The following is a 14,658-nucleotide window of genomic DNA, read 5'->3' as shown; positions in this document are numbered from 1 at the left end:
AGGATCTTAGGACATTTGTAGTATTTAAGGATGTTTCTAAGAATTTAGAATGTTTCTTGGATTGTAGGACATTTTTAGGATTTTAGGACATTTTTAGGATTTTAGGACATTAGGGGCTTAGCTGTGACGTCTGTCGGGGGAGGGGCCCTCACACCCTATCAGGGGAATTATTATAACAATTATTATGTTGAATATTATTGATATAAACCTTTGATACAGGCATCATGACCCAAAAAAAGTCAGCTAGTCTCTTGAGCAACATTTGAGTTTCCTCCTGCTGATGTCATGAAATCTGATATTTACATTTGGACAGTTTGGAAAACACTGATGCATCCAGCCAAGAGACAAACTCTGACGTAAACTGGGACACGTGAACCGTGTCTAAACAGGGAAGAGAGTCCAGACTCTATAAAATCTCACCCGAATGTCTCACTGAGCTACGACAGGGAGACAAAACACAGATTATAAGCCAACATGTTTTCCTTCAAGATGCTCCTCTGTGCGCTGAGTGTCAGTCTGCTGGCTGTGACTGTTGAGTCCTGGTTGTTTGGCAGCAGCAGCAGCAGCAGCGGCAGCAGCAGCGGTAAGTATATTGGGTTTTTGGGGAGACTCTGCAATAAAATGTGGTTTAAAACAACAACAGAATGCAGTGGTGGAATGTAACTAAGTACATTTATTCAAGTACTGTAGGAATTTGAGGTACTTGATCTTCAGTATTTTTTCATGCTACTTTATACTTTTACTCCACCTCATTTCAGAGGAAAATATACTTTTTTCTTCACTACATTTATCTGCCAGTTTGAGATTTTTGCATCAAATATGATGTTTTGTTTTGTTGTAAATATTTTTGTTCTTTTACCTATTTTTTATTTAGAGGGTTTTTTTAAATTTTTTTTTTTAGAAAGTTGTGTATCTGGGTGTTTTTTTTTTTCAATTATTTTGAGTTTTTCATATTTTTTCTTTTTGAAATAGTTTTGTCTTCATGGGTTTTTTCCCTTTTCTTTTTTTAAAGTAATTCTGAGGGGATTTTGGGGGGTTGTTTTTTCTAAGTTTTAATTTTTTTAAAAATGGATGTCTCCTTTAATTACAGGTTTAGGGTGTATATTTCTTTTTCTTTTTTCTTTTTTTTAAATGTTTCCATATTTTGGATGTATTTGGTTTCTCTTTTCTTTTTTTGTAAAGGTTTGTCTGCTTTGGGTACTTTTAACATTTACAGTACATCTTCCTCATAATACTTTTGCTTAAGTAATATTTTCAATGCAGGACTTTAACTTGTAACAGAGCATTTTCATAGTGTGATATTAGTACTTTTACAAGGAGCTGAATACTTCCTGCAGCACTGACAATATGCTGCTCCGAGCCTCTCGGTGAGAATAATTCGGATTAATGTGACAGATGTGCCGCTCTGACAGGTGGCTCCAAGAACTACAATTACCCCGACAACCTGTCGGGTCGTGACCTGACCCGACTCTACAACACTGGAGTCCGTACAGCTGAGGTGGTGGAGCGACCGTTGAACATCCCAGGAAGTTCATTATTTCCAGCAAGGGAACCAAACAGCCACTCTGGAGTCAGGTGAGTCCACACACACACACACACACACACACACACACACACACACACACACACACACACACACACACACACACACACACACACACTGAGCTGATATGATATATTTTTATAAATATTGTGAGTCAAACAATTATTGTGAAGAATTATACTGAAAAGACTGAAATTGCTGTTTATTTCTCAGAGTGACGCTGGAGGATAATTCTCGGTGGCTCATCCATAAAGGACCGGACAACGCACCTCCGGGGTCCCATCAGACGGTGGTGACCAGAGCTGAAAACATGAGCCCGAGGTGGACGGTGAGCACGAAAACACAGATTTATTAGTGCTCCTTTGTCGCTGCCTGGCTCCGACATAATGAATTTGCTCAAGGAAACAGAGTGTAAGGGGTTAAATGTTCTGTCTGACATCAGGCGAAAAGCAGCGCTGGATGAAGTAACTGAGAGCAAACAATTTTCACCTTCAGTCCTAAGCATAAATATCAAATATCGATTAGGTTTTTTTTTTTTTTTTTTTTAGAATGCCAGGTTTTTGTCATGATGCCATTATTTTTAGATTTTTTTAAAAAATACACAAAATTAATTATTTTTAATATACAACATGCTAAGTAGATTTTTTTGTTTAGTGTCAAATACTCATTCATAATGCTCTGCACACAAAATGCACTTTTCAACATCAGGCTATAAAAAATATTATACATTCATGATTTTCTGTTTTCAAGTGAGTGAGTAAGTTGAGTCTGTAGTAAAGTAGATTTATTTGTTTATTTATTTTTATTGTCAAAGACTGGGATTTGTCAATGATTAGCAGCAACATTGATATTATTTTCTTTTTTTTTTCATTTTTTATTTTTTTAGAGGGGTTTTTAGGTTGTTTTTTTTACTAACATCCACTGCACACAAAATGCAATTTTCAAAATCAGGCTATAAAAATTTATAAGATTAAGATTTTCTACTTTAATTCAGTTAATTTTTTCAAACAAAATCAGTCCTGATCATACATATAAAATTATTTTATTATTATTTTCTGAATTTTAACCCTTTAAATACCAGGGTTTTGTCCCAATGCCACTATGTTTTTTGATTTTGAAAAAAAACCCAAAACAAATAAGTATTTTCAATATACTACATGTGAAGTGGTCAACATGGTCTGGGATCTGTCAGTGATCAGCAGCTACAGTCTCTAATGCTGAACCCTTTTCTCTCTCTGTTTTCTCAGGAAACTGGAGTCACCCGAGATTTTAACGGGGAGAGGACCGTGTCTGACTTTGTTGAAGCTGGAGGAAAAGGTTACATACCGCTTGGTGCCAACTGTCACGATGCAAAGGATGCCATGATGAATCAGAAATAAAACCGAGCTCAGTTTTATTCTGAGGAGTGAACGTTTGAGGTTGTTTCTTCTCAGATAATAAAGATGAAATCTCTCACAGAGGGTCATGTGGTTTTCTTCAGCTCCTATATGGGATCATATTTATTGATTTCCAAATCAGTGACCTTTGGTTTATTAGTTCCTCGCTGTGTGTTACCTCGAGTCTGTGCGGAGGAATCATAAATGACTGCTGAGACCGTTCTGCTGGATAAATAAGTAATTATTAGTAAAAATTGTATTATTTTTCCCCTCTCTTCTCTTTTTGAGTCACACTTACTGTGACCTCTACTCACATATAAATGTATACATGGTGTCTGTGTAAACACACACACACACACACACACACACACACAAACACAAACACAGAGTTTCTGATACATTTTTCCTTTTTGGCCTCTCGTCCTGCATACCCATCAGGTTAAACGTTTGTTTTATTCCATTTTTAATTTTTTTGCTTTTATTTAAGAAACGAAAAATACCTATAATATATATATATATATATATATATATATATATATATATATATATATATATATATATATATATATATATATATATATAATGTTGATCATTATTATGTAATATATTTTATCAGAAAACTAGGGAAAATGTCTAAGAAATGATATAACTTTTGTCATTAAAATATTCTGTCACAGAAAAAATATATATTAGTGCTTTATTAAGTCATTTCCTTGTTTGTTTTTGTTTGTTACTTTTGTTTTTGTTTCTCTGCTTTTTCCCTTATTTTCTGGTAATTTCCTTGTAAGCTTTTTTGCTATTTTTTAGGGGGTTTTCTGTGTGTGTGTGTGTGTGTGTGTGTGTGTGTGTTTGTGTGTGTGTGTGTGTGTGAGTGTCAAGCCAGGTTGTTTAGGTTTCAGAGGGTTAAAAAAAGGTTTGAAGATTAACCTCGGAGTATAATTATCACGACTCTGAAGTAGCTGTTTGTGTTTTATGATTAAACTTTGGAGTGTCATTCTGCTGATTTGATGAAATTGGGGGTGCGGAGGGCGGGGTTTACTGTCTGAATAGTGAAAGTAACAGATGCATCCTGCCAAACACTGACGTTAATCTTGTGCCCAAACTGGGAGGAGAGTCTGGACGCTATAAAATCAGCTGCACGTCTCTCTAAACTGTGACGGTGAGACAGAAACCAGATTATAGTCCAACATGTTTAACTTCAAGAGCAGCAGCAGCGGTAAGTATATTGGGTTTTTGGGGAGACTCTGCAATAAAATGTGGTTTAAAACAACAACAGAATGCAGTGGTGGAATGTAACTAAGTACATTTATTCAAGTACTGTAGGAATTTGAGGTACTTGAACTTCAGTATTTTCTTTTCATGCTACTTTATACTTTTACTCCACCTCATTTCAGAGGAAAATATACTTTTTTCTTCACTACATGTATCTGCCAGTTTTAGTTCATTTACAAAGTAAGATTTTTGCATCAAATATGATGTTTTGTTGTAGCTTTTTGGGTTATTTTACCTATTTTTATTTTAGAGGGGTTTTTATTGTTTTTTTTTTTATCATTTTGAATTTTGATGTTTTTTCATTTTGAAATAGTTTTGTGTTTAAAGATTTTTTTTCCTAAATAATTCTGAGGGGATTTTTGGGTGGTTGTTTTTTTTTCTAGTTTTTAATCATTTTAATTTTGAGGGGTGTGTGTCAGGTGGCTCCAAGAACTACAATTACCCCGACAACCTGTCGGGTCGTGACTTGACCCGACTCTACAACACTGGAGTCCGTACAGCTGAGGTGGTGGGGCGACCGCTGAACTTCCCAGGAAGTTCACTATTTCCAGCAAGGGAACCAAACAGCCACTCTGGAGTCAGGTGAGTCCACACACACACACACACACACACACACACTGAGCTGATATGATATATTTTTATAAATATTGTGAGTCAAACAATTATTGTGAAGAATTATACTGAAAAGACTGAAATTGCTGTTTATTTCTCAGAGTGACGCTGGAGGATAATTCTCGGTGGCTCATCCATAAAGGACCGGACAACGCACCGCCAGGGTCCCATCAGACGGTGGTGACCAGAGCTGAAAACATGAGTTCGAGGTGGACGGTGAGCACGAAAACATAGATTTATTAGTGCTCATTTGTCGCTGCCTGGCTCCGACATAATGAATTTGCTCAAGGAAACAGAGTGTAAGGGGTTAAATGTTCTGTCTGACATCAGGCGAAAAGCAGCGCTGGATGAAGTAACTGAGAGCAAACAATTTTCACCATCAGTCCTAAGCATAAATATCAAATATTGATTAGGGTTTTTTATTTCAAAATAATGAATATTTGATATTTATGATCAGGACTGATTTTGGTTAAAAACATAAACTTAATGAAAGTAGAAAATCATATTGATGTATAATATTTTTAAAGCCAGATTTTTAAAAGTGCATTTTGTGTGCAGAGTGGATGTTGGTAACAATATTAAATAAATAAATAAATAGAAAATAATATCAGTGTTGCTGCTAATCAATGACATATCCCAGGCTGTGATAATAAAAATAAATAAACAAATAAATCTACTTTACTACAGACTCAACTTACTCAGCTTGAAAACAGAAAATCACATGTATGTATAATATTTTTTATAGCCTGATTTTGAAAGGCGCATTTTGTGTGCACAAAAACTAATAATGTATAAAAATCCATGTTGCAGCTAAGCACCGGGGCTGTGATTAGATTACCCCCCCCCCAAAAAAAGCATGTATTATATTAAAAATAATCCATTTATTATGTTTTGTTTTGTTTTTTTAAATCTGAAAACATAGTAGCATCATGACAAAAACCTGGCATTTAAAGGGTTAACTGTCTGAATGTAAGTATTTATTTTCCACAGTGTATTTTACATTTATTGCAGGAGCTGAGTTTGAAATTCACAGATTACACTAAAATGCACAATCTGGCCAAAATTCATCCCAAATGCATGAAGCCAGTCAAAGTCACCAAAAAAAGAAGCATGAAAAGTGTGTAAAATGCACCAAACAGTCTCTAATGCTGAACCCTTTTCTCTCTCTGTTTTCTCAGGAAACTGGAGTCACCCGAGATTTTAACGGGCAGAAGACCATGTCTGACTTTGTTGGAGCTGGAGGAAAAGATTACAAACTGTTTGGTGCCAACTGTCACGATGCAAAGGATGCCATGATGAATCAGAAATAAAACCGAGCTCAGTTTTATTCTGAGGAGTGAACGTTTGATGTTGTTTCTTCTCAGATAATAAAGATGAAATCTCTCACAGAGGGTCATGTGGTTTTCTTCAGCTCCTATATGGGATCATATTTATTGATTTCCAAATCAGTGACCTTTGGTTTATTAGTTCCTCGCTGTGTGTTACCTCGAGTCTGTGCGGAGGAATCATAAATGACTGCTGAGACCATTCTGCTGGATAAATAAGTAATTATTAGTAAAAATTGTATTATTTTCCCCCTCTCTTCTCTTTTTGAGTCACACTTACTGTGACCTCTACTCACATATAAATGTATACATGGTGTCTGTGTAAACACACACACACACACACACACACACACACACACACACACACACACACATACAGAGTTTCTGCTACGTTTTTCCTTTTTGGCCTCTATATTTATTAATTATGATAATATTAAGCAGGATCAAGACAGAATAAAAAGATAAAAGACAAATGAAAATAGATGACCTCACATCACATTTAACCCTTTGAAACCCGGATCATCATCAGTTTTGTTGTGCTTTTCCCAAAAATGTAAACCTTTGCAACGTTGAGAAAATTAAAGTAATTCCTTTCAAAAACATGGAGGAAAAGGTAACAAACAACTTTGGATGAAATTTCTTGCAAATTAAAAAAAAAAGGTAAAGAATTACCTTAAAAATAGATAAAAAATGAGAAAATAATTAGACAAATGTTAAATAGCAATGGAAAAATACCAAAATATGTATATATATTCATAAGTATTAGAATTATCACAAACTATTGTTATGTATATTTATTATTTTTGTTTTATTTTAGTACTCTGTTGGGTCAGTTCCTGTTTTTGGTTCTTGTACTTTTACTTTATGATCCATTCTGCTGTGTTGTGCAGCAGCAGGATAATAAAAGTGAAACCTAACAGGCAGTTTCTCAGAACTGGTTCGAAACACTCGTGTGACCTTATTTTTGGTTTTGCTTTTAAAACTTGGGGAATTCCAGATTTAGTCTGTTCAGTGAAAAACACTGATGTTTTTGATTAACTAGAACAAGTTGGATGTAAACAGAGAGGAGCCAGGATAATTATATAATAATATTATTATTAATAATTCTTATCCATTTCTTGTACTTTTTAAAAAAAACAATTTTAATGAAGCAAGAAATAACAGATGAGAACAGGCAACACAAGGCAGAGCTTAATACACAAGACAAGACATGTTTACAAACAAACAGACAAACAAACAAACGGACAAACAAACAAACGGACAAACAAACAAACGGACAAACAAACAAACGGACAAACAAAAACAACATTAAAAAAAGCAGAATGAATGACAGTCAAGGTGTTGTGGTGTTGAGTGTGTGTAGTAGCGAGGGCAGTTTGTTAAGTACTTGTACTTTTTATGCCTCCGTGCCGACGATAGAACTCGATGTTTCCGGTTGTCCGTTCGTTCGTACGTCCCGCCCACCCACTGTCGTAAACCTGATCTCAAAAAAAATAAAAAGACACAAAAATTCACATGGACTCAACAATAAGCTGGTTAGAATTTGGTGTTCAAAGGTCAAGGTCCCTGTGACCTTGCATCCGATTCATTTTCGTGAATGCGATATGTGAAGACGGCTTTCAGGTATTTTCCTCAAATTTGGCACAAACATTCACTTAGACTCAAGAATAAATTAATTAGAATCTGGTGGTTGAAGGTCAAAGGTCAAGGTGAAATATTCTATTCTATATTCTATTACAGATAGATACATTTATATATTAGTGCTTTATTGATTCATTTCTTGTTTCTCGTCATTTTCTTGTCATTTTTTTTGCTATTTTTTCAGGGGTTTTGCGCGTGTGTGTGAGTGTGTGTGTGTGTGTGTGTGTGTGTGTGTGTGTGTGTGTGTGTGTGTGTGTGTGTGTGTGTGTGTGTGTGTGTGTGTGTTGGGGGGGCATTTCTGGTAAGTTCCTCATCACCTTCTTCCCATGTTTTTGAAAGAAGTCAAGCTAGGTTGTTTAGGTTTCAAAGGGTTAGGTAAAGGTTTGAAGATTAACCTCAGAGTATAATTATCACGACTCTGAAGTAGCTGTTTGTGTCATATAGTTAAACTTTTAAGTGTTTATCTGCAGATGTGATGAAATCTGGGTTTTTTACTGTCTGCAAAGTGGAAATAACAGATGCATCCTGCCAAACACTGATGTTAACCTTGTGCCCAAACAGGGAGGAGAGTCTGACGCTATAAAATCAGCTGCACGTCTCTCTGAGCTGCGACAGTGAGACAGAAACCAGATCTGAATCCAACATGTTTTTCTTCAAGATGCTCCTCAGCGCTCTGACTCTGAGTCTGCTGGCTGTGGCTGTGCAGTCCTGGTCTGATGGCAGTAAGTAATTCGGGGGGTGGTTCAGTAAAGCGTGGTTTTAAACTATCATAAGATGCTGCTCTTAAACCTCTCTGTGACGTCAAGGACGGTTTAGATTAATGCGCCTGATCTGCTGCTCTCAGACCTGTCAGGGGCAGAGCTGACGCGCCTCTACAACTCCCCAGTTTATTTAGCTGAGAGGATGAAACGGCCGCTGGGATCCAGTTCATCTATGATCGGACCATTCAGCCACTCTGGAGTCAGGTCAGTCCGTACTCACACTGAGCAGAGCAAGAGCACAGCCAAGGGACTGTTCTTTATTTATCGCCAGAGCGGGTGGCAGGGGTGCAACTCGTTTTTTGTTTGACCCTCCTTAAAGCTGCAATTTTTTTCTTGAGCCTCCTTGAGTGAGTTTGGGAAAATGCATGACCCTCCATCCACCAGAAATGAGCAGATAGATTTTAAAATTTAACATTTTGATGTTTGAAAGTTGGAGAAAGTTGTAAAAAGCCTCGGCCGTGCATGCTGGTTAGTTCATGCAGCAGTTTAGCTCTTGCCAGATTTTAAATGAGATGTACGATAATGTGACTTTCATGAAATATCAGCGGTTTAAGCTCAGGTTTGTTTATGTTTTTTCTGACTGACTTAATTGGAAATAAAATAATTGCAAAATTCAACCATTTAAAGTTGCTTGCCGCTCCCCAAAGAATCATTTTTTTTAAAATCAGGTGATCATTTCTGTTTTCGCAGTATCTGGCTTTGATCATTCTAGCAATTTAAAAAAAAAACACACCAAAAATTTTAATAAATGAATAAAAATTGTCTAAAAATGTAAAGAAAAATAATTCAACATTTTTTAAAGGAAACTTAAACCACACTTTTTAAAGAAAAAAATCATCAGAAATTTTTTGAGTAAAGAAAATCACCAAAAAATGTTAAAGAAAAAAATCTGCACATTTTAAAGAAAAAAATTGCCAAAAAACTTCAAAAAACAAAAACAATCAAAACCTTTAGAGAGAAAAATGCAGTTTCTTTCATTTATATTGACAGTAAAATAAATACAAAATACACCCACTTAAAATTGTATGCACCTCACCTGCGAATCCGAATATTTTAAGAAAAATCTACGATATTTTTAATACATTGTGGCTATGATAAAAGGTGTAATTTGGGGGGATTTTTTTAAAGAAACATGCCTTTCAAACTCACAGGCTTGTCAGGCAAGTTGGCCTTAAAAATCGTCAGTAAAATAGACAAACAATACAGCCATTTAAATTCCCTTAAGCTAAAATTAAAAACATAAGGTCTTCCCAGTTAATATCAATAACCAACAGTCCCTAATGTATAAAATAACTCTGCTTGTGTCTCAGGGTGACGCTCGGTGATGGATCCAGGTGGCTCGTCCACAAAGGAAACAACTTTGGCATCTCCTCTCAGACAGTGGTGACCAGCGCTCGAAACATGGCCTCCGACTGGACGGTAAATCTTAACGTTTCCTCCAAAATACATTCATATCTTTACTGATTTGCTTTAACTGCGTTTGCCATCTGTGCAGGTGGTGAGAACTGGAAATTTCCAGGGGAGGAAGACTGTTGGTGACTTTGTGAGGACCGGTGGCTCCAACTACAACTTCCTGTTCGATAACTGTCACTGGGCGTCTCTTCGAATGATGAGGCAGTAAACACAAATGTTTCTGCAGCTGCAGCTAGTTTCCTCTGCTGAACACAATAAAGGGGAAACCTCACAGAAGGTGTCGTGTGCTTTTTATTCCAGTGGAGGGCTCCACGCTCACCGATACGTTTACATAATGTTTTTATACAACTCTCACTGTTTCCTGCTTATCTTGTTTTAATATCATATCTTTGCCTTTTCTTTCTTTTCTGTTTTAACTAACCCTCTGTGGTACGCATTATGATCCAGCTGCTAAAAGAAATAAAATGAAATTAAAGAATAAAGAATTGAATTGCTCAGTCCATCTTGTCTTTGTTCTCTCTCAGCTGCTGACGCGCAGTCACCTGTTTTTGTTTTTGTATCGACCATTTTATCTCACTAATTTAAAAAAACAAAAATAACATGTAATGTCTCATATAAAATATCTCATTATTGGTTTTTTTATGGATGTGAAAGAAGAAAATAATAAAATGTGCATTATTATACAGTATAATAATAATCTTTGTTTGCTTTTTTTGTTGTTTTTTTTAAAAAAGGTTATGTTTACAGTTTTAATAAAGGGTTATTTCAATACTAAAATATTTAGAAACATTAGAGTTTAATTTTTCTGCCATTTGAATTTGAAAAACATTAAATTTAATCTTTCTTGATAAATTTGTAATTGATTTATTTCAGATGGTGCTGCTGGGTTACCTGTCATAGCAAAGCACTTTTTATTTATATTTTCTACCATTATATTAGGGGAAGGACTTTTTAAGTATATGTGAATATTGGTGGGGATGTGTCCCCTTAAATATTATATTATAATTACTGCCTTGTATTGTGCAGCCGAAAGAAGGGAACAGTTTCCCAGGATTGATTCTCTCCAAAATGTCCTTCTCCTATCACTAATGTGATGTAATCTGTTTTTTTTTTTTTTTTTGTTGCTTTCAGCACTTTGGAAATTACAGATTTAAACTGCCCAGAGACAAACATTGATGTTATTGATTAACTAGGAGGTAAACAGAGTCAGGACTTTCTGAAATCCCTCCTCAATGTCTCGCTGAACTGTGAGGAGAAGACAGAAAGCAGATTATAATCCCAGAGGTTTTCCTGCAGGATGCTGCTGTGCGCTCTGACGCTCACTCTGCTGGCTGTCACTGTGGAGTCTTCCACCGGTGGAGGTAAAAAATCCCTTCAGGTTTGGGGTGTCTGAAAATTAAATAACAGCTTTGCTTCTTTACCTGAGTTGCATTTTGGGAGACTGAACTCTTTTCCTCCTTTTTAATTTTTTACCTTCAGCAGGAGAAGATAAAAAAGATCTGCCGCTTTTACTGTTGGTGAAAATGCTGTAGTCCAAACTTTTAAAAACCTTTAAAAAGAGCTTTATTTCAGCCAGAATGACGTCACCTAAACTCAGAGGAGCCTGTCGTTACACAACTCTTGCTTTTAGCATTGTACATGTAGGCAGTTATACGTATTAACCCTTCGGTCATTGACTTTTTCGCCATGTTTTTGAAAGAAATCAAACCTGTTTGCTCAGGTTTCAAAGAACCACAAATTGCAAAACATTAATTAAAAATAATTAATCACACACAAAAAATATAGGGAAAAAGGTCTGAAAAGGATATTTATAATCATAATATTTTGAATTTAAAATGATCTCAGAGGGAAAGATAATATAATGTATAAGATAAATTCACTTTTTAAAAATTTTATATTAGGTCATTTTCTTGCTTTCTTTTTACTTTTATTTTACCTTTTTTTTTGCTTATTTTCAAGCATTTTATTGGGCAATTAATTTCTTGCACATTTTTCTGCTCTGTCTTGTTAAACTGCTCATTGACCTCTCCTCATGCTTTTGAAAGAAATCAAGCTAATTTGCTCAGGTTACAAAGGGTTAAAACTGATGCATGTGTGCAAGTAGCATGTAAAAGAACAACTTGTAGGGTTTTTTCTACAAACAGTTATTGTATTTTTGATGTTAGTGGTTAGCAGTCATAATTCAGTGAGTTTGTATTTTTTTTTTTAGCAGATGTGGAGAGTACGTACATTTACTCAAGGACAATTTTTTAAAGTACTTGTGCTTTACTTTAGGTATTGAAACTTTTTTTTTTTTTTCAGTCATTTCTCTGCTGAAGTAATTCTATGAAGTCCTGCTTGTAGAAAGGAAACATCAATTTACTGCTTCGACAGGCGGCACTCCAAACCACAACTACGATGTGTCAGGTTCAGAGCTGACGAGGCTCTACAACTCTGCCGTCTTTAAGGCTGAGAGGATGAAGAGGCCGCTGGAGGGGATGCCCTTTACGCTGGGACCAATCAGCCACTCAGGAGTCAGGTCAGTCCACAACCACGCTGTCCGTCACCCAGCAGCACCTGAGGGGGCCTGCTCACATTTAGCCTTCTCATCCGTCAGAAGATCATTCAATAATCCATACTGTGTATTTTTGTTTAATCTTGAATTTCCAGCTCAGCTCCTACAATAAGTCTAAAATACACTGTGGAAACTAAATAGTTACATTCAGACTGTTAAAATCAAAAAATGCTCCATTGAAACCCATTCAAACTGACATTTTTGATCCCACAGCCATCAAAGCAGAAAAACATTACTTGTATTATTTCTGGGTGTCATTCTGGGCTTTTGACTTTTAATTTTCATTAATTTCCATTAATTTCTATTACTATTTTCCACCTGATGGTGTCAGTATTTTACCATATTTAGCATATGGAGAAAAGCTTTATGAAAATTTAATGTGTAATCCTGATCCTTGTAATGTGATATGTTAACCAAAAAACATATTTTTAACATATGTTGATATTTATAGAGATATTACCCTTACATTATGAAAAATATTCTGTGAACTAAAAGAAAATGTTATTAAAACATTACATTGTACCATTCTCACAACATTTTTAGAATATAAAATCACTAGCTGGGATGTTTCTAAATGCTCCATTAAAAAGTGTCCATCACAGTGTTATATGAGAACAAAGGAAGAACATTTTAAAAGCATTTTACCATATTTAGCATATGGAGAAAATACATGCTATACCCACCAGGTGCACTGTCAGTCAGTGTGGCTGCTTATCACTGACATATCTCAGACTGTGTTAATCCAAAAAAAGTGTTTTCTGTTTGTTTTTTTAAATCTGCAAACATAGTGGCATCAAGACAAAATCCTGGCATTTAAAGGGCTAAAATTCTGAAAAATGAATGGACATTTGATATTTATGATTAAGACTGATGTTGGTTAAAATTTAACTCATTGAAGGTAGAAATAATATTAATGTAGAATATCTATAAACTTGATTCTGAAAAGCTCATTTTGTGTGCAGAGCGATATGAATGTGTGTAATATTAAAGCGGACCCTAAGGGTTAATGAGGTACGTATTTTCTAAATCATCAAAGGTCCCCTTATATTAGTCCTGTGCTAATACAGCTTTATTGACAGCCCACATACGAATCTAACTGCTTATGTGGAAACAGAAGTGGTCTGAATAGAGGACCCTGAGGAACGCCTGTCAGACTTTACACAATAAACAAAACTAAAAAGAGAGCTGATGGATGCTGCAGGCACAAAGTCCCTTCAACATCTTTAGTTTACTGTTTCTTTCTCAGAGTGACGCTGGCTGACGGATCTCAGTGGCTCATCCATAAAGGAGGAAACTATGGCGTCTCCTCTCAGACGGTGGTGACCAACGCTCGACACATGAGCTCAGACTGGCAGGTAAATCTTGTGTTTTTCCAAAAATAGATTAATTTCACCATAGAACATAATGTCAGTGGCTTCAACTCTCAACTTATTATTTTGTTTTATTTTCATCCTTACAGGTTGTTAAAACGGTGGATTTCCAGGGGACGAAGACAGTATCTGACTTTGTGGCAGACGGCGGCTCCGACTACAGTCTCATCTTTGATAACTGTCACCTGGGATCTCGTCGGATGATAAAACAGTAAAGTTAAAAGATATCATGAAATGTTGAGGTTGAGTTTATTTGATGGACAAATAATAAATGTGACATTTCGTAGAAGGTGTCATGTGGTTTTTAATTTTACAAAAAGGCTTCAATATATGTTTATTGACATCCAAAATACAATTTTAGTACCAGATTTATCGTAACTTATCATGAACAATGTGATACTTAGATAGATAGATTGATAGATATTATTATTAAAATTATTTTTATGTTTTTTTTGGAAGAACAATGTAAGGTATACAAATCTCAGAGCACTTGAACCTTATCCCTTTTGTTGTCATGTTTTCTCCCTTTACCCTCCCACCACACCTAACAGAAAAACACACAACTAAAATAATCCCACCAACTGCAACAATCCTGACAAAACCCATGGGCTGCAAAAACACCAGTACAATACACAGACAAGAAAACAATGTATAAATATTTGGTTGAAAATGACAAAAAAAGGGAAACGTGTAAAATAAATCAAACACAATTAAAAAATAAATAAATAATACAAAATAAACACAAATCACTCTGTCAAAGACTTAATAGAATTTAGGAGAGGTCTCCATTT

General features: G+C 35.6%; 3 protein-coding genes across 4 annotated transcripts; all 3 read left to right on the top strand.

Moving 5' to 3' along the window:
- Positions 1 to 421: 421 nt before the first annotated feature.
- LOC121938391 (uncharacterized) lies at positions 422 to 6,189 on the top strand. The gene is made up of 7 exons (XM_088084912.1): positions 422 to 583; positions 1,413 to 1,575; positions 1,757 to 1,871; positions 2,791 to 2,920; positions 4,611 to 4,773; positions 4,905 to 5,019; positions 5,982 to 6,189. Exons 1-7 carry the CDS (start codon positions 475 to 477, stop codon positions 6,111 to 6,113), a joined length of 927 nt encoding a protein of 308 aa, XP_087941038.1. The 5' UTR covers positions 422 to 474; the 3' UTR covers positions 6,114 to 6,189.
- A 2,143-nt stretch (positions 6,190 to 8,332) lies between these two features.
- Positions 8,333 to 10,443, top strand: LOC148188335 (uncharacterized). The gene is made up of 4 exons (XM_088084730.1): positions 8,333 to 8,491; positions 8,614 to 8,734; positions 9,841 to 9,949; positions 10,026 to 10,443. The coding sequence occupies exons 1-4, from the start codon at positions 8,413 to 8,415 to the stop codon at positions 10,149 to 10,151; spliced, it is 435 nt and encodes a 144-aa protein (XP_087940856.1). The 5' UTR covers positions 8,333 to 8,412; the 3' UTR covers positions 10,152 to 10,443.
- Positions 10,444 to 11,145: 702 nt separating this feature from the next.
- LOC121964740 (uncharacterized) lies at positions 11,146 to 14,156 on the top strand. 2 transcript variants are annotated; one of them, XM_088084729.1, is made up of 4 exons: positions 11,146 to 11,304; positions 12,317 to 12,461; positions 13,744 to 13,852; positions 13,957 to 14,156. In XM_088084729.1, exons 1-4 carry the CDS (start codon positions 11,241 to 11,243, stop codon positions 14,080 to 14,082), a joined length of 444 nt encoding a protein of 147 aa, XP_087940855.1. In that variant the 5' UTR covers positions 11,146 to 11,240; the 3' UTR covers positions 14,083 to 14,156. The 2 variants fall into 2 exon arrangements, with proteins under 2 accessions (XP_087940855.1, XP_087940853.1); XM_088084727.1 differs by having other exon boundaries at positions 11,223 to 11,304; positions 12,287 to 12,461.
- The last annotated feature ends 502 nt before the right edge of the window (positions 14,157 to 14,658 follow it).

Source organism: Plectropomus leopardus, chromosome 11, assembly GCF_026936395.1.
Source record: "Plectropomus leopardus strain MGB_pleo_1.0 chromosome 11, ASM2693639v1, whole genome shotgun sequence".
Classification (NCBI taxonomy): domain Eukaryota; kingdom Metazoa; phylum Chordata; class Actinopteri; order Perciformes; family Serranidae; genus Plectropomus; species Plectropomus leopardus.
Note: the sequence above shows the minus strand (reverse complement) of the source record. Positions and strands in the feature narration are given on the sequence as shown.

What these genes read in the sequence shown, in the direction of transcription:
- LOC148188335 (XM_088084730.1), top strand. Translation starts at nt 8,413, where the DNA reads ATGTTTTTCTTCAAGATGCTCCTCAGCGCTCTGACTCTGAGTCTGCTG. An exon ending in GCAGTCCTGGTCTGATGGCA is followed by an intron (nt 8,492 to 8,613) that starts GTAAGTAATTCG and finishes TGCTGCTCTCAG; the next exon opens with ACCTGTCAGGGGCAGAGCTG. An exon ending in ACATGGCCTCCGACTGGACG is followed by an intron (nt 9,950 to 10,025) that starts GTAAATCTTAAC and finishes CCATCTGTGCAG; the next exon opens with GTGGTGAGAACTGGAAATTT.
- LOC121938391 (XM_088084912.1), top strand. Translation starts at nt 475, where the DNA reads ATGTTTTCCTTCAAGATGCTCCTCTGTGCGCTGAGTGTCAGTCTGCTG. An exon ending in TGCCATGATGAATCAGAAAT is followed by an intron (nt 2,921 to 4,610) that starts AAAACCGAGCTC and finishes GGTGTGTGTCAG; the next exon opens with GTGGCTCCAAGAACTACAAT. An exon ending in AACAGCCACTCTGGAGTCAG is followed by an intron (nt 4,774 to 4,904) that starts GTGAGTCCACAC and finishes TTTATTTCTCAG; the next exon opens with AGTGACGCTGGAGGATAATT.
- LOC121964740 (XM_088084727.1), top strand. Translation starts at nt 11,241, where the DNA reads ATGCTGCTGTGCGCTCTGACGCTCACTCTGCTGGCTGTCACTGTGGAG. An exon ending in GGAGTCTTCCACCGGTGGAG is followed by an intron (nt 11,305 to 12,286) that starts GTAAAAAATCCC and finishes TCCTGCTTGTAG; the next exon opens with AAAGGAAACATCAATTTACT. An exon ending in ACATGAGCTCAGACTGGCAG is followed by an intron (nt 13,853 to 13,956) that starts GTAAATCTTGTG and finishes TCATCCTTACAG; the next exon opens with GTTGTTAAAACGGTGGATTT.